At 37.5% G+C, this 27,539-nt stretch overlaps 1 protein-coding gene across 2 annotated transcripts in view; it reads right to left on the reverse strand.

Annotated features, from left to right (window-relative positions):
* Positions 1-27,539, reverse strand: part of RSPO2 (R-spondin 2) — a 92,932-nt gene that overhangs the window by 18,090 nt on the left and 47,303 nt on the right. The window contains exons 2-4 of one of the 2 annotated variants that reach the window (XM_032442879.1): positions 26,719-26,907; positions 17,366-17,509; positions 15,431-15,616 (exon numbers count right to left, since the gene is read on the reverse strand). In XM_032442879.1, coding sequence (XP_032298770.1) covers positions 15,431-15,616; positions 17,366-17,509; positions 26,719-26,907 — 519 coding nt within the window. Of the gene's footprint in view, positions 1-15,430; positions 15,620-17,365; positions 17,510-26,718; positions 26,908-27,539 lie in introns of both variants that reach the window. The other variant, XM_015856160.2, reaches the window with a different exon arrangement.

Consider the following 27,539-nt stretch of genomic DNA (forward strand, 5'->3'; position numbering starts at 1 on the left):
ACAAAACAAAACAAAAAAACAAAAAAGAAAGGTTGTTCTTATGGCACTAATTCACTGAAAGATTCTAGAAGTTTCTTACCTATTGAAATGTTTACTTTTTTAAGAGTAAGATAAATTAACTCATGTTGTAGCCTTTTCAGCCATAATCTAGACAAATGTTCTTGAAGACAAGGCAGTAGGTTAGGACTGAAGAGATGTGGGCTGATATCATGACTACTCAAAGACATACCATGCTATTGTTATTCCAAACTAATCACAGAATCACAGAATGACCCGGGTTGGAAGGGACCTCAAGGATCGTGTAGTTCCAACCCCCCTGCCTAGCAGGGCCAACAAACATACGTCTTTACTAGATCAGATTGCCCAGGGCCCTGTCCAACCTGGTCCTCCAAGGACGGGGCTTGAACCTCCCTGGGCAGCCTGTTCCAGGGCCTAACCATTTTCCTAGTGAAGAACTTCCCCCCAACATCCAATCTAAATCTTCCCTCTGTTAACTTAAAACCATTTCCCTGTGTCCTGCTATTGTCAGCCCTTTTGAAGAGTTTACTCCTCTCCTGGGAGTAAGTTCCCTTCAGGTACTGAAAGGCTGCAATGAGGTCACCCTGCAACCTTCTCTTCTCCAGGCTGAACAAACCCAACTCCCTCAGCCTGTCCTCATAGGGGAGGTGCTCCAGCCCCCTGATCATCTTTGTGGCCCTCCTCTGGACTCTTTCCAAAATCTCCATGTCTTTTTTGTACTGAGGGCTCCACACCTGGACACAGTACTCCAGATGGGGCCTCACAAGAGCCGCAGTAGAGAGGGACAATCACCTCCCTATCCCTGTGACCACACCTCTCCTGAATGGAGCCCAGGATCCCATTTGCTTTCCGGGCTGCCAGAGGCACACTGCTGGCTCATGTTGAGTCTTTTGTGCCATCAGGACCCCTCAGGTCTTTCTCTGCGCGAGCTGCTCTCAAGGACAACTCCCCAGCCTGTTACAGGTGCCTGGGTTCCTTCTGGCCAAGCGCAAAACCTTGCACTTTGCCTCGTTGAACCTCATTAGGTTCACCAAGCCCAGCTTTCCAGACCTGTCAAGGTCCCTCTGAATGGCATCCCTTCCTCCTCGTGTAAACTGCACCACTCAGCTTGGTGTACGCTCTCAGCAATACTTGCTAGAGGATGCTACGCAAATTCCCTCATTGAACATAGTCATTAATAAAGATGTTCAAAAGAAGGCCTACACAGGTCCCCGGCAAAACAGGAGCGACTCACTTGAGGGACCACCTCGGACCCACCTCCGCAGCGTTACCAGCCTACCTTACCTGCGGACATAGAGCCATTTGACCACCACCCTCTGTCTGCGGCCTTTTCAACCAATTGTTATCCATCTAGTTTTTCCACCCATCAAATCCACTTCCCTCCCAATTTGGAACGATGAGGATGTGATGGGGGACCATGTCAAAGGCCTTGCTCAAACTAATACACAGTTTGCAAGTATCACAATAAATAAATCTGTCTACATCCCGTTCATTACTCCACAGCTTGATTTAGCTCTTCTAAATATATGTTTTAAAATTCTCAAAAGCAAACTTTTCACTGATGTCAAAGCAATTCCAAGAATTGCTCAAGAAAGGTTTTGTTGCTGGATTTGAACCCAATTCCTTGAGGAGTATTCAGTATACGTGACCACCAGATAGGCCACTGCTTCAAAAAAAACCCCAACTAACTAACCAAAGAAAACATGATCATAAGATGGCTTGGGTTCAAATGAACCTTAAAGCCCCAAGTCCCAACCCCTGCTGCAGGCAGAACTGCCACCCCCAGCTCAGGCTGACCAGGTCCCCATTCAGCCTGGCCTTGAACACCTCCATGGATGGGGCACCCACAGCTTCTCTGGACAGCCTGTAACAGTTTCTCATTGCCCTCTGAGCAAATAATCCCCTCCTACATGATCTACTTGTAATCTAAGAGTTTGCAGTCATGAATTTTAGTATGGAGAAATCTAAGACTGCAGAAATCCCACAGCAACCTCTGTAATACCATTACTTCAGACAAAAAAAAAAAAGACTAACATGAGCACCTGAGGGATTCAGAACAGCAACTAGAAGTCAATACATTTCAAAACGCATTTTGAAAGAAGCCAAGGAATCTGTTTAAACACACACACACACCTCTGAAATGATACTCTTCAAGCAGCAAATATTCAATAACAAAATTATTACTGAACTTGTGTATTTGGTGAGTTTTCAAAAGCCTGAACAAAAACTTTGTATTAAAAGAAACACCAAGAAATAAGGATCTCCTAATTTAGAAGATACTACAGGTTTGGAAACTCACAAACACCTTTATTTCTACTCACACATTAATGTTTTCATTTTATAAACAATTACAGCCTCATTCTCTGTAAAATGGAGCATTTGGTTTTGGTAATAACTTGTTATAGATATAAATGAAAAACAAGAGAGATGTCAAAACTATTTAGAAAAACAATTAACCATGTACAAAATCTAAGTTTTCATATCTTAAAATGCATTAACCAAATGAAAATTAAAGCGGAATAATTAACGTTGGCTCTTGAGCTACAGTAACTCGAAAATTTTTCCAAATGTTGATGTTATGTACATGATTAAATATTAAGAAGTCTGTTATTTTTCCTTCAAAATAAAACTAGGCTACAGTAAACACTGTATGAAGCTTCAAGCAAAGGACAACCAGATCTGACTGTTATTTTAAAACTTGGAAGGAACTTCCATTGTAGGCAAAGTACATACCCTCAGGAGTGTAAGATCACCATAAGTATATTTGAACTCCTTTTTATAGGCAAAGTATTTTTGTTAGCAAAACTGAGAAAAGAAGCTTGATTAGTATTCAGCTTCTGACAAATGTAAACAAATTTTCCCAAAATTATTGCACCGAATCATGTGGTGAGCAGCAGTAGCTTTTGTCACTTCATTTTCTGTATAACAGTTTGAACTTGAAATCTCAATACTTTCCCCTTTTTAACTTTGTACAGCTAAACAATTGGAAAATATTGGCTCTCACCACTGGTACCACGGTGTCCCATTACTGTTCACTGGCTTTTAAAAATATGTTGCCTTTTAATTATTACTTAAAGTTTGTCCATCTCCACATTTGTATGAACCCGACGGATGTGACAGGATGACTTAAATCAACTTTGAAGACTATGCATAAGGCATTTTTAAAAGACTGCAACTTTTTACTAGCAGAATGTAAATATAACTGAAGACTGAAGTTCTTTTTATCAGTAACTAAAAATTGCTGTGCTTCATAAAACATTTGGAAAAGCTGACTGTTTCATCACCAGTTTTAGCACAATCTCTTTGAGGACACATGATTATACCTTTTCAATACAAATGGAAGTGCTGACAGGAACTGAGGAAGTAAATTATCAGCTATTTAGCTTGGACACAATGTAATGCGTTATCTCATTTTCAGAACCAAAATGAAAATACAAATTTCTAATCTTCTCAAATTAGCATGTCAGATTATTGCATTGAAGTGTTCCTTCATTAATAACACTTGATTTTTTGTTGCTGACTAGGTTTTGCTTAAATACAATGAAAGCAAGCCCTTCAGAAATACGCCATATCCTCAGTTCTACATGGAATCATTCTCTTCTTCACAAAACACATGCCAAGTGCTTTCATACAGAAATATATCCGAGCTTTTATGGGAATAAGACATAGAAAACAATGAGAACTCCTAATGAGCACCTTTTTGGGTTACTTGTCAGGTACAAGATTCACAACCCCACTGAGTCAAACATAATGAGTTAGTCTCAATGCCACCAGTTAAGATTAAAAATCACTAGATTTTAAAGCACTAATTACTTTGCAGTGCTTTTTATTTCATTTCTGGTGCTGAAACATTCAGGATGTCTGTGTTTTCAGTCTTCCTCTTCCAGCTACAAAGACTAGAAAACTAACTACATTATGAAAACTTTTATTATGCAGTGGTTTCAGCAGCTGAGCTCTAAGAAATAAGGCAACTAGTGACAAAACTTGTGCACGAAAGGGAACTCTTATTAGTGACCTAATTATTATTTTATTTACTTCTCTGAATCATCTGCAACCCCAGAAAGTAATAAGGTAGAGCTTCTTTAAAGCACTTACTACAAGAGTGATGCATGGCAACTTCCATGGTTCCTAGCATTCTGTTTAAAGAAGCAACCAGGCTTTCTGCAAATGTCCATGGGAGCTGAGCCTACAGATTACGGTGGATTCACTACTACAGCATACCTTTCTTTGGGCAGCTGAAGCTTTGCAATGGTGACAGTACCAGAGTTTTGCTTCAAGAAAAAGTGTCTTTCTGAAGCCAGCTGTTTACTTTTTGGAAGGAACACAAGTGTTCCATGCAGAAAATAGGCCCTTCCTTATTCTTTTGTGTAATACTGTTGAACAAAACCATTTAAAAATGTAGTTTAAGTGGTATAAAAGCTAGACAGAACAGTTCAAATGCTAGTCAATTGTCAGGATGTTTTTACCACATACTGAACAGTCCTCTGGTTCACACAATTAATTGCTTAATTAGATGAAATTTTGTTCACATAAGTAGTAACACACAGTCCTACCAATGGAACCACATCCTATTCTAATAGCCCTGAAAGAGGACAATGAACAATGTCTAAAATAATTTTCTAAAGGTTCCTTTGTAATATATTTCTCCCAGCTCTGAAGAGTACACAGCGATACATTCAGCTACAGCTGAATCCAGCAGCTCTACTTAGATTCTTATTCTACACTCATGCAGTTGAGAAAAGTGTATATTTCTATTATACCTTTATTACGGGACAACCATCCCTCTTTTAGGTACAGATTTCTCAATAAAGTGTGAAAGTCTGCAGTTATTTTCTGCCTCATACTTTAATTTTGCTACTAAGTTCTCAGATCCTATTTATTTTGTGGAATAATTAAAGATTACAAAAGCAGTCAGATGTGCTTCTTGCCTTATGCCAGTCTTCAAACAATGAAAACCTGCTGGTGCTTCTCTTGACTTCTGTCCGTAGGCATGAAAAAGCTCTCACTCATCTGAGCTGTTAGAGATCAATAGATACTCATCTATAGAGCAACACTGACTTATTCCATTTGAGTGTCTCATACAAAGAGGCTGTGTCTGCTTTGTGACCTGGAATCACAGGCTGAGATAAAATTAGCTCAAGACACTGTAACAAAAGAGGTGGGTTTTCTACACTTTCAATAAAATGGCGTTTTGTTTTATTCCCTCAAAACATAATTCTGATAGTTGGAAGAAAAGTAGGAGAACTAATATACTAATCTTTCACAACATACTCCACCCCAAAAACATTATTCTGGGAAGAATGCATGAATCAATGTTTTTTAGAGTTTGAAATTTTAACAATTACTTACTTAATAAAATCCCTCCAGCTGAAAGAAATATTCAGCATGTTATAAAACTTCTTATGAAACACGCTACCCTTCTTTGGGCATCTCTACTACTGAGTTCTGCAAAAAAATATAAAACCCTGTTCTCCTTTTCATTGCCTTAGCTGCAAGAAAAATGAACCTTATTTCAGAGGAATTTTCCATTTATATGTCTAGGACTCATGATCCACTGGCTTCCCTTGCTCTCAAATGAGGTATTACAGCCTACGCTCAAGCTGGCACTGGATTGCAGAGCCGATTAGGGAAGTCTAGTGGCAGAATAATCGTGTACTGAGTGAGTGCTGCATATTACAGCTGATAGCATCTATTCTTATATCCTGTAGAGATCCTTCAGTGATTATGAAAAACTGATTCTGAACATTTCATCAAAATGTCAGTATTTTGTATTATAAAACAGACACAGTCTGTGATGTTTTTGAAACCAACTTCCTTTTGCTTCATGACTTATCCCCCTGTATCTTGCCACTGTGCTTTCTTTTAGCCAGAAACCTACTACCACCTATCCCAGTTCCCAACCAGAGCAATGGTTTGAAGCCTGACACAGGACTTGCCCAGGAGATCTTTTTCATCTGTGGAGTTTTTATGGTCCATACATTTCCTCAGCCATCAGTTCCCAAACACAATATCTTTTCTTCTGTTACAAATACACTCAAAAGAGTTATATCATACATACAACTCCTTAGTGCTATATGGCAAAGTTGTGAACTGACTTCTAGCATGTCTCTCCTGAACACTCTTTTGCAATGCTTAATATTCACTCTTTGTATTTTGCCAAATTGTGGGATTTCTTTGCTAGGCCTCATAAAAGTCATTTCTTCCAGTTCAGATGTTATAAGGAACAGATGGTAAATCAGGAGGTAACAATCTAATCCACAAATTCAGAGTGAAAATACAGTGCTGGAATTTAATCATCTTTGTGGTAGTTTAACTAGCTGCGTTTTAGAAACTATTTAGGCATTTGTCATCTCAAGTAACAGATAAATAGAGCAGATTTCTTTGTATTGGAGATACCATAGCATCAAAGCTAAATAAAATATACCTTCCAGGCAACTGTGCTAAATCTGACCAAAGCTGCCTGATATACACATCTTGGCAAGAAATAAGATTGTATTGTGTCACTCTAAATGTAACAAAGGAACAAAAAATAAGTTTGACTGTTTTCACAGTTTTATTTCCACCATGCTGAAAGTGCTCACATAAATACAATTGGCAACCCATTCAAGATGTTCACATTTGTATCTAACATATAAGCAGAATGATTTAAGAGCTGCCTGTCATTTTCATCAGAAATTTATTATAACACGTGTCATGGTGCTATCATAGGTTATTAACGTCACTAGATATACTGGTGATCTTTATGTTACATGATAGTGCAACTCAAACATAAGTTTTTGAAAGTCATGTCCCTTGTTTGAACTTTTTAAACAAAGTTCTAGATAAATCCCACATGACATAAAGCAACTGCTCTGGCATGTATCCTACTGCTGCTGCTCTCTGCAGCTAGATACCTGCACACTCCTCTGAAGAGCTCAGTGTCAATGCATGCTCTCAGAAAACAGACAAATACGCGAGTAGCCAAGCTGACAAGACTCTACAAGAAAAGAACACCTCCAATGAACACCTCCAATGAACATTCTTAGCAGACTGTACTATTGAATACATGAATTGCAGACAATAGGTGTATAGAACATAACACTGAAGTTTTAAACTTGGAGGCGATAGGCAGTATAAGCATAGCCTTAATTTGAGCTCTGGTTTCCTTGTATTTGATTCACTCTTTGTAAATAAATAGAAACCGATATGCACTCATATTAAATGGTTAAGAACATAGCAAATTCTTATAGATCATCAGACATTTTATATTTTACTTTCGTGAAATTTCAGAATTAGTTATGTCAGTTTAGTCAGTTTAGGTACCCCAAAGAAATAAGTTTAAGAGAGAAGACTGATTGACAAAACATAAAGGACCCTTCTGGGGAGCAAGCATACTGACTGCATATTGTTTCAGACATAGTACCACTTCTATGCCTGATCATTTGGGGCAAAATTTTATACTGACTCAGGCACAGTTCTGAACTACCCCGGTGGTATGCGATGCTATTTTACTTGTTACTACTCGTTTAAGGCTAATTCATTTCTACAACTACATTGAAAAATGAGTTAAACCTTATTAAATTATTAATGAGAGACTATAATAATATGAAATATCAATAAAGAATAGGGAAACCCTGTCCATTATTAGCACTACTTGCTTTCTATTGCTTTTCTTCTCTGTTACTTATAACTAACAGTATCCAAGCTTTCCAATCTGAGGTAAATATGCTCTTAAAATACATAATCACAGCCACCATTTTGCTCCTTCTGTGCATCTCATAAGAGGCAAAAATGCAGACCTATCTAGAAGCAATCAACAAATGATTTCCACAGCACATCCTTAAAAAACAGTGCAGTTGACTCCAGGGGTTTAACCTTGGTGGTGATCACATGAGAGCAGCTGGGGAAACTGCTTCTCCACCTATTCCCTGCTGGCCTTCCCCTTTGACTCCTGAAGCCAGCTGGTGCAAGCTAATTTAATTAAATCTGACCTACAGCAGAGCAATAGAGGCTGTTGCATTTATAAATTGAACAGTGTCCCCTTCCAGAATTCTGCAAGCCTCTCTGTAATAACTATTTGATAGGAATGAGACATATAAGAGAATGAGACCCCCAAGTTAGCATTTGTGAGCTATGCATCTCTATAGAAAATAACAGTTCCTAATCACAAACACTACCTCATGTCCTGAAAAATCTGCATAGCACAATGCAAGACCTAATAAATCCTGTCTCTCAGTAGAGGCAATCAGCTCTTGAATAGCATTACACTGACATTTTTAAACTGTTTCAGTTTCTGGAGCTCCCTTACTCAGCACACCACTTCAAGAGCCTATGAACTACCAACTGCATATCACTGTGCCTGATATGTATCAGACTTTCTCAGACCCCTTCCTCTCTCATTCTTTTTGCTGTTTTCTTTACTCTCTAGGTTTCAACTACCTGGCTGTGGGACAGAAACTAACTATTTCCGTCGAATTCAACCTGAATCCATGAGGCCTGTGTCGTGGGTTACCTTAGGCTGCCACTAGCTATGAAGCAAGCAGGCTACAGAACACTCAAAATGATTCTCCAGAAGAAGAAAGTTATCACAAAGGGTACAGACAGGCCATCACAATCAAGTTACAGAAGCACGATGAGCTCTTTGCTTAACAGACAAGCAGCTGCAATTAGCTGCAGGTACCCTGCTAGCCAGTTAGCAGTTGGTGTATACCTGGATAATTTACTTTGCATTGGAAGTGTGCACACAACTGTGGCTCAGCTGAAGAGTTTTAACTACTTAAAATTATGCTATAACGTTGGCAATTACATCTGCATCCAAAGAATCTTATTTCTGTCACAGCTGGTTAGAGATACCAATCCAATCTTGGAGGCAGGGCCCAACACAGAGTCACACGCATTTTCTTACAGCATTCTTTATGATGAGGAGGCAGACAGTATCTAAATATTGCATATGTAAATGCCATGTGCATTATGGTGAAGTCTCAGTACTCCAGTCACAGTTGCTGTTGTTTATGGAATAACACTTCCAATACCTGAACACTGCCATTGTTAGCACTGCTGGAATGATAAACTGCACTGAAAAGGAGTATCAGAACCACCCAAATATACTGTCAGAATATGGTCCTGTACCAATGTTGCAAAAATGAATAATATCTATATAACCCAACATGTTTATTACTTTAGAAGAGACTGACTTCTGTGTGAGGAAAGGCTTAGTGAATCCTAAGAGTCCTTAAAAATGATCAGAATGCTCTGCAGACATACCGCAGCTGGAGCAGACACATCTCCAGATCTGCCAAACCCAGGCCCATGGTCTGGGAGAGAATATGTACAGAAGCGTGCCTCACTGATTGATCCCTAGAGAGGAAAAAGTAATCTCAGGTAGGTGAACATTTGCAGGTTTCTCTGCTGTGACTGAAACCAGCAAATACTGTACTGTATAAAAAGGGACTGCCTGGCTGAGAAATGAGAAAGCACATGGGTTTTTCACATACAGGTGAATTGTATTTTCAAAATGAGCAAGAGACAAAACCAACAGGAGTTACTTCATAAAGGCATGGACAGTAAAATTTGTCAGGTACCTTTTATGGACAAATGCAATTTATGCACTTGGATCAGCTACAACTGTTTCCAGTATTTGTATTTCCATGTGGATTAGCATCTGGCTCTCTTTTCACGTTTTAAACAATCCTGAACTGTGTAATTGCCATGGGACGGCTCTAACTCATACTCTGGTTATTTACGAGGATTTGCACTGCCATTTATTCAGTTATTCATTAAAAACAGATAACTCCCATAAGATCTGCTGCATCAGATGATACTCACGCTACTTCTGAAATACATTATACTTAAGGAAACATACATGTTGAAAGTATTTATCTGGCCTACGATACAACAATGACAATAAGTAAATTGAATGTACAACTTTTTAATGATTGGAAAAACAATATGAAAGCCTTCAAAGGAAAAAGTTCCCTATCGCTTTGCTTTAACTAAAAAAGAGGAGTGAATTATAATTTCTACTGAAAAGGGAAAAACGTGTTTTAGACAGCACGCCAATAATTCACTGGCAACCTTTTGAAAATAAATTGAAAAATTATCTTGCTGCAATATGATAAAACAATGCATAATGGCCAGAATGAAATGTCCAGTCAAGGTGAATAAAACTAAGATCCTGCACTCAAGTATATGCGGTCCATTATAAGGCATTCATCAGGCACTAGAAAACTAAAAAAGAAATCAGATGTCTTGAAGGATATCCTTTAAAGGTCAGTCTGTTCAGGTAGATTTTACTTCTAGCCTTATAAAGGTACACGCATTTTTTAGCTCTGGCTAAGTCAAAAAACTAAGACTCTTAAAAGTTTTAAAACAAAATTAGCCATTCACTAAATAAACAAACAAAGCCAGCCTAGGTTTCAATATAACAGCACTCCCTCTGTGGAGCCAGGAGATGGACATGGCACAGTGTCATAGAATCATGGAATCATTTGAGTTGAAAAAGGTGTCTTCATGAACCCCTTTCAACTTAGGACTTTCTACGATTCTGATGCTAGCCTCTACTAGTACGCAATATGCTCCATTTCCCAAACCACAGAGCATTTGTTGGATGAGTTATGATAAAGGTGCAACCTTTTCTATCTCTCAGAAAGAAATGTTATAGGAGTCTATCAGAAGACTTGCCCTTGCTCTACCCTCATTCATAGAGGCAGCTTTTTCATCTTGGAGGTCAATCAGGTTCAAGCCCATGCTCGCTTTAAGACACCACATTTGAAAACACTTTCTTGTCCTTCATTTGCCTGCAAGCAGTTATCTTGAAGACTTATTCTATGATTTCCCAAGAAGTGAGGTAAAGCTTGCCACCTCTTAGTTCCCCAGACCTTCCCCTCTGAAGATGAATGTAACATTTGCCTTCTCCATGTAATTATTAAATAACTAAATTAATAGCCATGTAACCATTTCACATATCTTACCTTGAACCTGAAGGACCCACTACCATAATGGTTGAGCTCACTCATAAAATGCAGAACTTCACCCATCAAAATGAAAGCAGAAGTGACATTCTTTTTTTCTATATAGATATGTAGAGATTTATGAAGGATGGCTAGATAAATTAATCTTAAATATTTTGTGTGCAAGGTAAATTTTAAAATAAGATTTCATAGACTAATTCCATCAAGTATTTCCTTGTTTATATGACTAAACAACACATTGCTCTGCATGAAAAATACAGTTCATATTAACTTTTCCATGCCTATCTTACAGCTAAAACATCAATATTCTTTTCCTGTTTTTTTCAGGAGTTAATAGATTTGTTATTCATCCATCAGCACTAAGAACATATCTGCTCACCTTTCAGCATTAATACACCTTAGTTTTATTTACTGCTTAGAAATGTAAGTATTGAGGAGTACACTCCTCCAATAACCAATCACTAATTTTCCTATCCCAGTGGCAGGAGGGAAAAAGACAAATAAACAAAAAAAACAACCAACCAACCAAAAAAACCTGCATAGGTTTGTTTGTTTCCTGCTGTATTTCAGTTACTTTGTAATGCACTGTTGGCAGAGGTACACCATCTAACTTTTGTCTGCAAATCTATGAGGCATCAGAAGAAGGCATAATCTCCAATACAGATTCTTACATGCATTATAAAGCTTTTGAGTTTCTTGAAAATTAATACAGCCCTTAAAAAAAATATATATATATGAAAGCAACTCTGAAACTAACATGGAGTACTATATCTGCATCTCTACAGTAAATCTGCTAGTTTTACAGTGCTTTCTTAGACTGCTATAATATGTTAAATGAAGTATACATCATGTTACGTCTCTTTAAGAGTGTGAGGCATTTAGCCACAGACAGACAAGTTAACAGATCAAATAATAATTACATAAACTAATAATCAGAACTTCCAACTAAGCTTTGATTTTGGGTGAAAGATTCAAAAGCATGAAACAGTTAGAATTATACTTCAAATACTAGACACACACTGCATGTTAGTTAAACTTAAATGATGAGGAGATCTTTCTACTATAGCAAATATGGGAAAGACTTGGTTTGTTCTTTTTCCCTTCAGGCATTCAATCTAGCCTCTCTCTAACTGGCATTAGGAGAGATAGGAAATCTAGTCAGGAAGAACAGTATTCTTTCAGTCCAAAACCACAGCATGTTCTGCTTCTCACAGCCACAGGTTCATTCAGGTTGATCTCCAGTCCAGCTTCCTGATCTCAGAAGAGTCATGACCGTTCAGACCAAATTGTTCAGGGCATTGTCCAGTTAGGCACTGGAAACTTCAAAAGATAGTGACTGCACAGCCTACTGGACAAATCTACCTCAGTGTCTGACAGTCCTCAAGAAGAGAACAGGTCCAAGAACAGCAAGAATTGCTTTTGCCACTCAGGCAAACTGCTCTTGCACCAATACAGCATGACCAAAATGGAAACAAACTGTGGTGGTGATATTTATGGAGTCCATTCTCTAGTATAGCTCTAGTATTGGCTCTCAAAAGGCAGATGGTGTTTGTAAGTACTGTGAACTGAGACTGTACAAGTGTAATATAGAAAAGTGCATCTTGGCTTACAAATTTCTCAAGATTGCATGCTTTAAGGGAGATGCAGTCAAAAAGCTCAAACACAATAGTCTCTCTTATCAAAGAGATCACTTACTCTGATGCTGCATTTATTTTGAGCTCTTTTGTAATTCTCGTTTGGAAAAGAGAGATTCATTTCAGCTGAAGGAAACCTTATGAAATTCAACACAAAGTGCAGAGTCCTGAATGTGGGAAGGAAGAAGCTCTTGAAAAATGTACTGGCTGAAGGGAAGGCCCTCAGATGCCCTGCTTAAAACTGAGTTAAATGCGAGCCAGCTGTATGCCATGGCAGCAAAGAAGGCAAACAGTGTACTAACAGTACTAGCAGGAGAGCACGGAAGTGATCATCTCCTTGAGCAGTGAGTTGGAATAAGTGACCTCTCTAGGTTCTTTCCAACCAGTACTATTCAATGATTCTATGACTAAGTGTGCAAGTAAAAAAATTTTATTAGCCTCTCCTGAAGAGAGATGGACTGCATAAAGTCCATCAAGTTACATGTCTGTGTTGAGGAAAGAACTCCCTCCTACCTCATGATGTTCTCCCTTTCAGTATTAGGAAATTAATGCAGACATATCTCATCCTCGTGTCCAAAATAAACATTCTTGAATGACACACTGATTCTTACTAGAAATAACATTTTTGTGTAAAGTAGTATTTGTGTATTAGACAGCTTGAGGATCTGCAGCATTGTGGAATATTAGAAGTAGAAAGCTGTTTAGCTTGCCTTTGTAATGCTCAATACAAAACATGAGTACTGCAAATACTTGAAGGGTACAAGCAAAAGAAGTCTAAAGAAGTAATTTACTTATGTGAACTTGGGTAGCACGCAAAAAGGAGAGGGAAAAAGTGAATACTTGTACTAAGCATGAAGAAACTTTTAAGATAGTAACATGTATTTACCCATACTTCTGCTTGGTAATTTCCCCATTCCCTGTAACCAAATTGTTCTTTAAATAATAATAAAAATAATCTATTTTTCTTTCTTTTTGAGATAAAGACCGATCAGAAAGAGACCAACATATGTAGGAGGTGTCCTGAATGATCCAAGCCATCCTTTTCTAAGTCTAACCCTTTTCTGTATGAGTCACGTCACACCCAAGCCACAGGGTAGCATACATAATGCTAACAGATATACAAATGTGACAATCCCATCTGGTAATAACAGTGAAATCAGTTAATACTGACAATAAGAAAATATTACAAAGTAACATATCTACTTTGAAATCACGGAGAGTATCCTCTTACATGTTGCTGGCTTCAGTAGGAAAGAAGTGAAATCATCTTTCACTTGCATTCCAGCTTGCATCTCTATAACTCTGCACATAATAGGAAAGCGATAAAGAATTCTTCATCAACAAGATTTGTACTACAGCCATATGGCCAGATGGGTAACATCTTAATCTCTGATAAATATGAAACTGAAGTGTTTAGTAGGAAAACTGAATTTAACTCCATTTCTTTTGCAAATATAAAATGGGTTTCAGAAGTTTTTCTGTACTGTGGATTATAAATAGCAACAGTAAAATGTACATAAATAGAAAACATGCCAAAAGCACTTTATTTGACCCTGTTCTACTAAAAAAACATCCTTACTTCCTGTGCTCAATTTAATCCATTAAAATCTGTGAGTCTATATACCGAGGAGGTTCAGATGAAAGGATTTAACGTAACTTCTCAAGAGATATTTCTAGGGATTATGGTTCTTCGGTCATTGAGTGCCACTAACTGCATTTTCTCTGATTTCCTCAGTTAAAAATGTGAATTATGAAATTTCTAACATTGGAAAAATGCTGCAGAATCTCTTCTTTAACAGAAGCAATCTAAAATCCACTTGACTGGAATTTCCCCATAACCAGCACCACTGCTTCCTGGTACTTCACCATGACTGAGAAAGTAGCTAAGCATTTTGAATGACTAAAAAGGTGGCCTGATAGCTAAATGAAATTTGATAAACATGATTATAGACCAACCGTGTAGAAAATCATAATTGAAACAAACAACAAAGTAGGAGATAAGACATTTGGTACAGTAGCAATCATCAGCGTTGAGTATGGAGAGTGCAAACCTGCACTTTTGTACATATTTATTTTTTATCTCCAAAAATGCCATCAGGGAATTCCAGGTGGTGGGAGAACAGGAAAGGACTAGAATCCTCAAGATTTATGGGAAACCAACCTTTCACTCTCAATTTGTATTTTCTGATCCACAAAACTGAAGTCTTAGAATCTTATTTCTTTATCATCGTGTTTCTTCTTTAATCAGCTTGTAACAATTGCCACAAGCAGGTCTCATGCTAAAAACTGTATTGTCTATCACTGCTCTATTCATTTCAAACTTAGCATAGTTTGGCTCTGACCAGAACAAAATATTCAGAGCAAGTAACATTTTAGCTAATAGTTCCAGCTAACAATGCCATGTGTAACTTTCTTCATTTAATTTAAATACCCATAACACCAGCACTATGTTTCACCTGCAGGAACAGTTAGACTCATGACCTTTCCTGCAGTGTGCAACACAACTAGATATTCCACAGTCCCTACAGTTCTTATGCTGCAGCTCGAACTATAACATGTTCTTTGATGAGATACCTCTTTAAAAAACCACACCAGGAAAAGGGTTTCACAGTCCACTGAGAGACTGATCATTGCTATGCTGAGCCTTTCCCTCAAGTCCTGCTGCAGAAATTAGGTCCGCAGCAGCACTACTGACCATCAGCCTTGTCTAGCAGAGCAGAGACAGGATTTCTGCTTGAGCTGAGATGAAATAGCTCTGTTTTCAAGTCAGAACTAGGATTTCTGTTAAGGAATGCTCATAAAGATTTTTGTGGCATGCTCTAGGCTTACCTCCTGGACAATGCCTCACAGCCATTTTACACCGTCTGGACTCTGCAATGGTTGGGCATGGTATCGTGTCTTTCGCTGGCTTCTTCACAATTTGCCTTGTTCTTGTTTCCAGGCCCCACTTAAATCCACATGTTTTATTATTTCTGCTGCAAGTTCCCCATTCACTCCACTGACCAACTTCACAGCCTTCTGATAAAGCAAAATAAAACCTGTTAGATATTCTTCTGTTTTTCTCCATCTCTTTTAAAGATTTTTAATTAGCAAGGACCACTAAATTAGAATGTATTACTTAAAAGCTCTACTAGTTACTGGCAAAAACATAGAAACAAAATATCTCACAGAATCTGAAAGAATCTTTTCAGTCTACATCAACCCAAGCATTAAACAGTCACTATCAATCTGCCCGTCTGAACATCATTTCAGCCCCAAAGCTCTCCTCAAATTCTGAGATTTATTTTTTTTCCTCTTTTTGATAAATCCCACTTGTTTGCACCCAGATGCGTAAATCTCACGAGTTTACATTTCTAGGTCATGTTCATCATCAAAAGGACTTTTTCTAAAATGAGGAGTCCGTGCTGGTAGCTTCCACACCTCAAGGTAAAACACCAAGTTATGAGACTCACAAAGTTGACAGAGCTGACTCAAAGTTACAAAGTAAATTTCTACCAAAAAACCAAAAACAAACAAACAAAAAAAAAACAACAAAAAAAAAACAAACAAAAAAAACCACTTTATTTTTTTCAAACGTAAAACAGAAAGTCTAAACTCAATGCTACAGATTTTATAGAGCCTGCAAAGAATTATCTACCCTGTTTTGAAACAAGAGAGTCAAAATATAGAAGACCAACTTGAGTTAATACTTCTCACTCTCCTCCATATCATCTTTCTCACTTGTCTTGCATGTGGATGTGACCACCTACACATATTCCTGCTTATAGAACTTGTACATTTTTTGTTGCTGCTGGGGGGTTATTTTTGAGGGTTTTTTTGTTGTTGTTATTTTATATTTCCCCCTCCACCAGCAGAAAAGTGTCAGTTATAGAATGAATGCCCAGTACAACGTGTGATACAATGAGCAACCTAGATGGGCTGCTATATCCCACCCCTTTGCTTCCCTGTTACTTGCGAAATAGAACAGGGGAGAGCTGGGTTTTTTTGTTTGTAGAAAAAACAAAAGTGACTCTGAAGCTCGGATAATGCTGAGCTTCATGAAAAGGGCATTAGCCTGCCCTGTGCCCCTGGATTCTGGACTCTGTGAAAAGAAAAAGGAGCAGGTGGCTTATATGAGGTGAAAATCCAGTGGGCATTCAAGTTCTAAGCAAAAAGAGGCCTTCCTGAAATCTTACAAATTCTGAGTTACAGATGTACACACAAGGTGATTTTCAGGACAAAACTTCAGATGCTGAACAGCATTCCCAATAGTGTATTCTTTCAAAATTTGGAAGAAATATATATGTTATTTGGAGAAAGAGATCGAGATACAATATTTTTGTGAATATTTCTTAATAGGAATCATAGAATCATTAAGGTTGAAAAGCTCACTAAGATCATTATTCCAACCATCAACCTATCACGACCATATCACTAGACCACGTCACTCAGTGCCACCATCTACCCTTTTCTTAAGCATCTCCAGGGTTGGTGACTCCCGCACCTCCCTGGGCATCCTGTCCTAATGCTTCACCACTCCTTCTGAGAATAAATTTTTCCTAAACCCAATCCAAACCTCCCATTGTACTACTTGAAGCCATTACCTCTTGTCTGATCACTGCTAGCTGGGAAGAGAGGCTAACTCCCATCTCACTACAACTTCCTTTCAGGCACTGTAGATGAATTACTAAGCATCAGCTTAAAAACATCGTCATCAGCATTCAAACCTGGACACTTGGCAAAAAAAAATTAGCTTCAGCAGCACTACTGGGCTGGAAGACTCACCCACACACTCCATGAGCTCTTCCAAGGCAGCAAATCCAGGCGGGCAACCTCTGAAACAGCGGCCTCTGTGGGAGTAGAAGCCAGCTTTGCATTTGGTGCAAAAGTCTCTGCTGAAGCAGGAGTCGCAGTTTTCTATTCTGCATCCTGAATCAAAAGGATCATAAGGAACAAAAATACTGCTAAGTTAGGAGAAGATTCAAATTGAAAGGATTTGTAAAGGGATAGAATAACAAGATCTTAAGTACCACACTGAGATATATTGCCACCCTGAAATCTATCCACTATTTAGGAGAAACCAGTTAACTGTATCGCCTGTTTCATACATCCTTTTAATTCTATTTTCTAATTAAAAATGTTGATAAAGCTTCCAATTAAATGGCTTCTGTGCTGATTTGATCTTTTTGTAGGAAAAATGCACATTATTTTCCAGGTAATAAATATTAAGGAACATAAGACAAATGGGTTATTTTGGGAATTAGATCTGTGCTACATATATTGCAATTGATTTATTATTTATCACTGCAAGCAGGATACAAATTTTTCCCTCACTTTTTCTCCTATAAATAATACATGAAAACATTTAGTTTTGTTTGATTTCTATATCTACACATAAGCATTTCCTAACAGGCAAAAAACAAATAAATAAATAGAACTGTTCTGGATGTAACTTCTCTATTATCAATGAAGTCCGTGCATAAAAAATAACCTTTATTAATGGATGTGGTCAAAGCTAAGAGATTTCCACTAAAAAAAAAAAAAAAAGAAGAAGAAGAAGAAGAAAGAAAAGAAAAAAAAAAAAAACCTGTTGCCATGTAAAATACTGAATTTCAATGATAATTCTGGATAAATATCCTCCACAGTAGACTACAGAGTCAGAAGCAGACTATTCAGAAATCTCCTATTTCACACAAAACCACAGCAAATTTGAACTAGATATCAACAACAATACGTACACCTGTAAACAGAAATACTTCCATGGAAGGTTATGGAAGTCTCTCAAACATACCTAAAATAAAAATAAAAAAAAAAGAAAAAAAAAAAAAGACTGGAAAAACTTTCAAAAGTAAAAGTCATTGTATCTGAAACAATAATAAACACATTAGAGCTTGTCATTTTTATCTATTCCTTAAGTAAATTTGTCTAATTCATGTAAACTACATTATCTGTATCCTGTCTTCAGCTGAAGTTACAGCAGTAAGCATTTGTTACTCATTTCATGTAATGATGTACTAAATGTTTTGGTCATTTGCGTCATTCCTTTTTCATTCTTCTCCAAAGCCAAATGAAAAAAACCAACAAAAAAAAACAAAAAAAATTAACAAATCACAGGGACTTCCAAAGTCGCCAATAGGTCTCCCAGCCCCTGCACTGTAAATTTAACCAATCTATGAGATGGATTTTAATATTTATTCATAAATTTGAGGAGGTAATAGGGTATACCACAACAGAAACTGGGTGTTGGTGACAAATTGTTCTGTGTAGAAACTAGACTATTATTGCACTTTCCAAGTCAGATTTCTTGAGACACTGGACAAGAAATTAGGTATCCTGCATAGAGGGGATTAAAAAAGAAACAATTTCAAATGATGGTACACCTTTGGTGTAGAAAGGACTCACAAATCAAAATTTGAAGTCTTCCACTGCCAAAGATACAAATTTCATTGTGTAGAGACAATCACACAATCCATTTACTAGCAAATCCAGCATACAGCATTTCTGAAAGGGACTCCCAGAGCTTCTGTGCACACCAGCAGCAAAATTCTTACTCACAGCCTTCCTATGAGAAATTCCCAAGATTTACCATTTCCTTCTCCCGAGGTTTGCACCAGCCTCCAAAGAACAGAATATCAGTGTTCATACAATAAATACTTCAAAAAAACTTCCCTAGGTGAATGTTTCTGCAAGGCAAAATGATAAGGTGAGCTGTTCTGCAGATGTACTGCAATAGTTAATTGCAAATCTGGTTTGTTATACTCCACATGTACTGCAAATATTAATTGTGATGCTTGAATCAAACATCCACTGAGTTTAAATATTCAGAAAAAACATTTGCCTCTTGCACACCCACACAAGGCGGTTTGAAAAGACTTCAAGGTTTTTCCAAACCAGTTAGTCCAATGATGAGGTACAGAACACCAACATGAAAAGAAAAATTAGCATCATGCAACCCTCCCTCACATCCAATTGACGCAAATATATTTTTGAAGCAGTGCTTTAACTATTGCTTTCAAATTACGTTGGAGAGTGTTGTGTTTAAAGTCTATGGCATTTGAACTCTTTGAGATGGAAGAGGGATCAAACAAAGAACATCACTGCCTGATAACATATAAACACACTTATAAGGTGAAATCTTGCCTTGCCTTATACTGGGGATACCCTACATAAAACAATTGCTATTTAATAGCCCATGTGAATATCCTATACTTAAACACTGAACTACTGACTCAGGCTTCTACCAGTTCCTTGATCAAACTTCAAATTCCCATCCTATTTGTATCTTTTGCTTTACTTTCCATGGGAGTTTTATTTTGTGTTACAGAAGAGCCTTTGCCATGACAATTATATTTTGGAGACATAGTAGGGGCTCTTGGGATAAGATTAAGGTTTCCAATATGAAACACCTATTATTTAGTCTGTATAAGATTATTACCTATAGATCTAATTGTACCATTAAGATTTTAGACAGAAGCAGTTTCATAAAGGAAGAAAACAAATAATGCACAACCTCCAGTATTTTTCAGAAATGCTTTTATTTTGTCTCTAAAAATAAACAGAAACTGTGGTCACTATAGGCTTCCTAACTGCTGGGAAATTTTGTAAGTAGCAAGAAGGAGGAGCCTAGAAGTGGATGCTTTGGAGATACAGAAGGCTGATGTCAAGAAGAGAATGAACTGACTAATTCAGTAGTGCAGAAGAACCCTAAAGAACAATCACATACCTTTGCAAGGCCAACTGTACTTGCAGGACAACAAGAATCTAGGACACAATCTTCAGAATCTGAGTGAAGAAAAGGGGCTCCATTGCTGCTGTTCCCATCCAGCTAGCAACAAGAAGTCTGTAGGTTAGAAACCCTACATCTTCTTTCCCTTTTACTCAATTCTGAGTGGGTCTGCTTCCTACCACACCCAAATCCCTTCTATTCCTGCTCAGCATTATGTCTCCCTACATCCCACTGGAACTAACAGTCTACTACTACATGGCCAGGACCTCTCAGACTCACTATAGCACTCTCACTGTATCTCATCTAACAAAGTTTTCTCTTTTCTAATGTTTCTATCTTGGCACTCAAAGAGAAGTTAAATTATTGCTTTTGTCCTACCAGTTGAAAGGTATAAAATATACATAAGATCACACGAAAGCCAGACATCTTCCTCTGCTACCATCTTTATATGTCTGGATTTCAAAATGCACTCAGTGAAATCTGGTGTTATGCCTGATTATCACACTCTATTTCTAAACAGATGGCACTTTTTAAAGTGTTACACCATATTCCCACCAAAGCCGCATGTAAATGCTACAAGATTCTGACATCATTGAAGTCCATGGCAAAAATCCTAATTGCTGCAGCAAGAGCAGTTTTAAACTACTAACTTTTTTTATACCATCAGATAGACCACAGCACACTATAGTTACCCTAATGGGCAAAAACAATATGAAAAACACCCTGAAGAGATACAATTAGTCATGACAAAAATGCATTTGCAAAACAACAAATGAGAAACCAAACAGTCAGAAAAGCTGACTTTCTACAAGTCTATTTTTGATCACAAACCGTCACAGGAGTGGTTGTGAATACACAGCCCCATGACTTCACCCCTCAGGGGAAAGGGTGGAAAGAAGCCACTACTTTAGTGAAGCTAAAATGGGCTCAAACTAAGTTGAAGTGCGCTGCTCAAGTGCCTTCAGCAGTTAAATGAAACAAAGCTAAACAAAGACTTATGCCTTCAATAGAGCTCTGAAAGTTTGGTTCGTTATACAAAATATATACTGACTCTGATGGAAAGTCTACTGATACTGTGTAATCTGTAAATTTAGCCTAAGAATAAGAGCTTGAGTTAAGTGACATTTCAGTACGGCACAAAGGTAGATTATGTCAAAGGCCTTCCATGCCTGAGAACAGCTAGAGAACATACTCAAGAAAGAAGCATCACCATCGCTCCCTCCATGATTTAGTACTGAGCTCCCACCTAAACCAATAGTAAGGAGACCAACAGAACCAGAGCATCAAAATCTTTTTGTACTCTGGAGGAAGAAAATCTCTCCCTCAAAGGGGCCCTTATCAAAAGACTCCTAAAACAGAAATTTAAAACAACTTAGACTTTGCACTTCGACTACGGAAAGAGAGTAGCAAAAAAACCAATTAATTCTGGACAAAACTTAGAAACCAAACTATCCTTTGACTTCATTTTCAGTAAGTCAAGCACCCCATGGCAATTTAGAAATAATTTTCTTCCAAACTGATTCTTTTATACTATTATTTTATGTAATAGTTATGAAGCATATATCAGTCAAGATTAGAGAAAACAATCTGTTCTAGAAAAAGGGTACTTAGCTAGTGAACAATAAAACATTTGATTTAGGCTTTATCTCATTTATACTGATGTGAATAGTGACCATGTATATCATTACAAAAGTATATCTAATTGAGGTGGATATCGTTTCCAGTATTTATAAGGGCACTACATAAATGGTTCGTTAAAGAACTCTGGTGGGAAGCAGAAGCCTAGATTACAAGTCAGGCCCAGATTAGAGATACACTCTAATTAAATGAACTACAGTCATAAAAAGGTTTCCCTGGCATGTGTTTACTTCCTCACAGTCATGGTAAGACAATTCTACTAATTCTTCTGTTATAATGAGCATTAAACAATTGACAGACTCATGTTTAAGGGGAAAAAATAAAAATAAAAAATCAAAAGCCTGGGAACTCAGAATATAAATTAAATTTTGACCCAGGTACATTTGTTTTCTATGATTAAGCAAAAAAAGCACCCCTGTGAATACTTAAGTCTTTACTGCAGTTAAAGTATGATGTTGTTAAAACAACACTGTCCCTCCACAGTACATCTACCACTAACATTTAAGATGATAGAATAAGTCGAATGGTGAGGAAACATAATACCTTTGAAAACCAAACTGAAGCATAAAATGCTTCAACTCCTACTCTCACCTTTCTTCTGCAGCCCTGGTGCTACAGTCTTATCCCCAGGCTGCCATCCTGACTGGCTGTTGGCACTCTTCTTCAGCTAGTAGACATTTCAAAAATACAGCTGGACTACACATTTCACAGGATCCTAGAATAGGTTAGAAGGATCCTTAAAGATCATCTAGTACCAACTCCCCACCATGGATTTCATAATTCACCTTGAATTAAAAGGCACGTGGGTGGACAGACGGAACAGTGAAGAGCAGGAGATATGGCCAGAGCTAAAGTAAGCTTTGATGTGAGTAGTTCTTGTAGAGAATGGAGAATTAGCCGAGTGACTGACAGATGAGGGGAGATTTAGGCTGAATATAGGGATATGGTTTTTACTATAAGAGTAGTGATGCACTGGAACAGGTTGCCCAGAGATGTGTATGCCTGTCCCTGGACACATTCAAGATCTGAGCAAACCATCTAGCTGTAGAAAACTCTGTTCATTGCAGAGGAGATAGACTAGCTATCTTTAAGGGTCCCTTCCAACTCAAATGATTCTGTGATTCTATGAAGAAACAGAGACCAAAGTGTCAACTGGCTTTAAGGAATCAATCAGAGGAGGAAAATCACAAGCAAAAATGCTTCAGACTACAAGGTTGCTAACAAATTCCTAAGCAGTAGAGGCTTCAGTAGCAGAAGGATTTAGGATTAAAACTAGAAATTCTTTTCGAGCTGCAGCTTTGGCAGTGGATGAACATGAGCTCTGGAGAACAACAAATGCAGCTTCTTGCCAGTAATCATTACCCATTAAGTTTTCCCCAGATCTATCATTTCACAGAGATCAGTGCTTGCAATATGAAATGCTGCTCATAAAATACCATAATGGGGATTATTATTATTTTAATAAATTCACTTACTAAACACTTAATACATTTCTATTATGTTCTAATCTTAATGTATTATTAGTTGAGATCATTTAAACAATTGCCAAAACCACTGTGGTTTCAATTAGTATTTTACAAATATACAACTGCTATATTAAGTCTAAACTGACTACAGTTAAGAAATTTTTAATTGAAAGCACTATTAAGACTTTTTGTTGCCAGAATGGTGGAAGGATGCTATTTCATCAAAATACAAAATAAGGTAAAAAATTAAAATAAATAAATAAATGAAAACAAAGTAGGAGAAAGATGCCTGATGCCTATACTGTAAGAATAATAATAAATAAATAGCCTCTGAGCTTCGTATGTTCTGCAATATTACCTAAGCAATAGTTAAGCCATTACATATAATTGATGCTTTGTTATTTTGTAAGAAAGCTTAAAAAAATCATTACCTTTCTTTACACAGGGAATTAACTGCACGTGTTTCATAAATACTGGATTGACAAGCCAGCTATTACAAGCTTCTTTTTATCTTGTTTTCAATGAAGGCACATAGAACAGCTAATGACAATTTTAGAAATGTCTGGTCCTCCCACGAGGAAAGAAGGTGAACATAAACAAATGGAGTAGCCAACTCAAGCTGAAGGGAACTGTGATTTCTAAACTGTTACTGTGTCTTCCCCCTAGAAGCTTACTAGAGACACTGACCAGGTTGAAAGGCTCAAGATAGGTTTGAGAGATTAATTAATCCAAAGTTGAAACAACCACAGGGGTGACAGAGTTCATTCTATTCTTTTATTCAGATTTATTGTTTTGTTTTTCTCAGAAGATTTTTCCCCCCCTTGTTGAACCAGTTTGCTTCAAACTTATTAATTATTAATATAGTTTAGAACTCCAATTGGGTGTTCTTCGAGAGGAAAGACTCAACACTTTTCAGTTTCATGTTCAAGTGTTTCTGCTTCAGTGTTCCAGAAGAAAATAAGCTCCAGCAGGAAGCACTACATAGATTTCTAGGGAAAAGCAGTTTAGAAAGTACATGATTCACTGTTACTAGAAAAACAGTCTAGAACCATTCAGCAAATTCAAGAGACACATACTGCTTACATGTAGAAAAGAAAATCAGCCTTGAAATTCAAAATTTCCATAATTTTGAAGCTGTTGCACTTGGCTGTAGTATTTATTGTGTTACGTTTGGCACCAACTATGTTTGGCTTTCAAAATCATGTCAACATTTTCCATAAAAATACGTTCTATAGCTTCTTGAACAGAAACGGGCAACTGTTCCAGTAATAAAACATTAAACAGCTTTTGTGCCTGTAAAGGCATTAATAGGGCAGAAATCATTTCAACCTAAGTAATTCAAGCCCTGTAACTCCCAGACAGATTTTAACTGAGCCAGAATTTTTATTATTTTTAGCTGAGATAATACTATCTGAGCAACAGTCTGTAACAAGCTGTAACTAAAAGTATCTGACATCAAGTAGGAAGAAACCTATTCTATTTTTCAGGAATGTTTATTTTATCTCAGCTTGAATCCACAAAATGTCCATGTCCACAATGCAACATGCGTACCATGCAAGATCACCAAACCAAGAGCAAAAACGCAGATATAATTTATAAATACACCAGTTGGCGATCACACCAAAATAAAAATACACAGCTCAAAAATCATTGGAGGGGAACCAGCACTGGTCTGTAAATGCAACTGTGTAATTATTATTCTCAGAGGGAGAGACTGTCAAAAGCATGAGGGTGAGTTAAATATCCAGCACTCAACACATGCCAATATAGATTGGACACAGCCTCACATTTGTGCTTTTCAAAACCAATCCTGTAATTCAGGGAAAAAAAGCCACTTTCTGTAAGTGGTAAAAATGTAGAATAAGTGGTATTGAATTCACAGTGCACCTCTTGCAAGCTTTTGGGTTTTGGGAGATAAATACATTCATCTATTTCCCAAAACTGTAACAATATTCAAAAACATGTTCATGTTGCCAAGCTTTTACAACCCACTTTCGAAAGGCTGAAAGCAGACAAGTTGCTGAATTCACAACCACGCTATGAAAATTAAGGCCAAGCTCCTAAATTGTTTTACAGAAGGGATGCATAAATGCTATTCTGCTCTCACTGACTTCTTCATCAAAACCTAGCCACCTGGTACAGATTAGGCAGTGCTCAACAGCATTACCTATCACAAAGTGAAGAATACCATATCCACTGCACCCACAGAGAGAATGGGGAGAAACAGGCGAGATGTCATTACGCCGGCTGGAACGTGGCCAGAGCACTGCAGTTAATGCTCATATTCCAGCCAAAAGTGCCACAGAATGACCTCATAGGCCTGTCAAGATTATGTGTAGTCTGAAGGACAGCACCCACTTCCTCAGAACACAGTGCATCCCTGTGACATGCTGCAGGACCCATGGGAGAGTTCCCTACATTTAACGAACGTCTGATTATTTCAGGAAGCAAAGAGAAGCTGTTTCTCACTTCAGGTTCTTCAGTTTGGTGACCTAATTCTGGTCAGACTACAACACATGAAAAAAATATGAATTAGGGGTGGTAGCAATGATTAGTAGTCCATATGGGTAATCGTCCACATATGAGCATATGGAAAAATCGATACAAATAGGCACAACTGCCAGATAGCGGTAAAATAACATGCAGATATACCAGAGCACTCGTAGGTCTTAACAGCCATACTGCTAGGCACAAACATGCAAACAAGGAATCTTGTTGCACATTAGCAGGTTGTAAATTTCCAAATAAAATGCAGCACTAACAGTGAAAGGTTGTTTGTTTGTTCTTAATAGTACATCTGTTTTATTAAAACAGCAACACTTACATATTAAAACATGTATGGTGTGAGGTGTCTGGTCACCCAAAAATCAAGTCGGAACAAAAAGCATGATGAGAAGCCCACTCATATCCCAGTGCATATACTGGGCTTGTAGCTATGTGAAGCATTGTTAATTATATGCTTAATTTTTCCTTATTTTCATATAATGGGAATTATTTTTTTAAAACCAAAAATAGTTGCTTAAATCATAACTCTTTCCTACCTCCCTTTTAATTAAAATAAAAGCAGCAATAACAACAACAGCTTGGTTAACACAACAACTATTTAGCCTGCTGAACACAACAGATCTAAAGCGTGAGCTTAGACATTAGCAAATAAGTTTTTATGAAGACCATGACTTCTATAAAAATATTATGTTCCAAAACATATCGCCTCAAAAAACAGAGTGTGAATTATGGTTTCCCAATAAAAACTGCATATAAGCTTTCAAAAACATCAACAAAACAAACAAAAAACCCACGCAACTCACTTGAACATCTGTTCATATCTGGCGTTCGGAGTCCATAGTACCCTGATGGGCAGGAATGCAGGCATTCACCATACTGTCTCATTCCTTCTCTTCGTAGGAAGAAGAATAACTTGTGCTGGCATCTGATACATCCATTATCTTTTGAACAAGATAAACAGCCTTTGCAAATTGGATTTGATCCATAGCTAGCTGCAAAATAAGAGGATAAATTACACTTTAGGGTCATTTGGAAATTATTTTGGCTGTAAGTCCTCTTTCCTGTAAAGTGTTCTCTACCTCATGATTACAAGTAGTTTCAAAAAGAAGGCTCTGCAAGTGTACTCATTGTCAAGCATCTGCACTGGGAAGTGGATAAAAAGAAAAGTAAACTCTGTATTTTTAACTAGTATGTACAGCAACTTAATGACCTTGATGCATTTTAAATAAAGGTACAAACAAGTGACGACCAAGGTACATAAACTTCACAAGCAAAACATAAATAAAACTTGTATGCTCAATTCTAATTTGAAGCTGAGCATGTAAGTACAAAACAGATGTAAGATACTGGCAACTTCATCTATACACCTGGAATAGCATTTCCAGTGTCAACACAGATGCAACTTCTGACTTGTGAACACAGCAATATTAAGTGTAGCAAACTACAGAATGGGTACAACACCCATTACACACACATCTTTCAGGTATTACTGTAGTGCCTTCTTACAGTCACTTCTAGGTCTTTGTAATAAATATAAAGACCATTATTTCCAAAAAGATAGAGAATCTGTACATTTATTTTCTATGAGACTCTACCCAGAATGAACTGAAAACAACATGCACAG

Source organism: Coturnix japonica, chromosome 2, assembly GCF_001577835.2.
Source record: "Coturnix japonica isolate 7356 chromosome 2, Coturnix japonica 2.1, whole genome shotgun sequence".
NCBI lineage: Eukaryota > Metazoa > Chordata > Aves > Galliformes > Phasianidae > Coturnix > Coturnix japonica.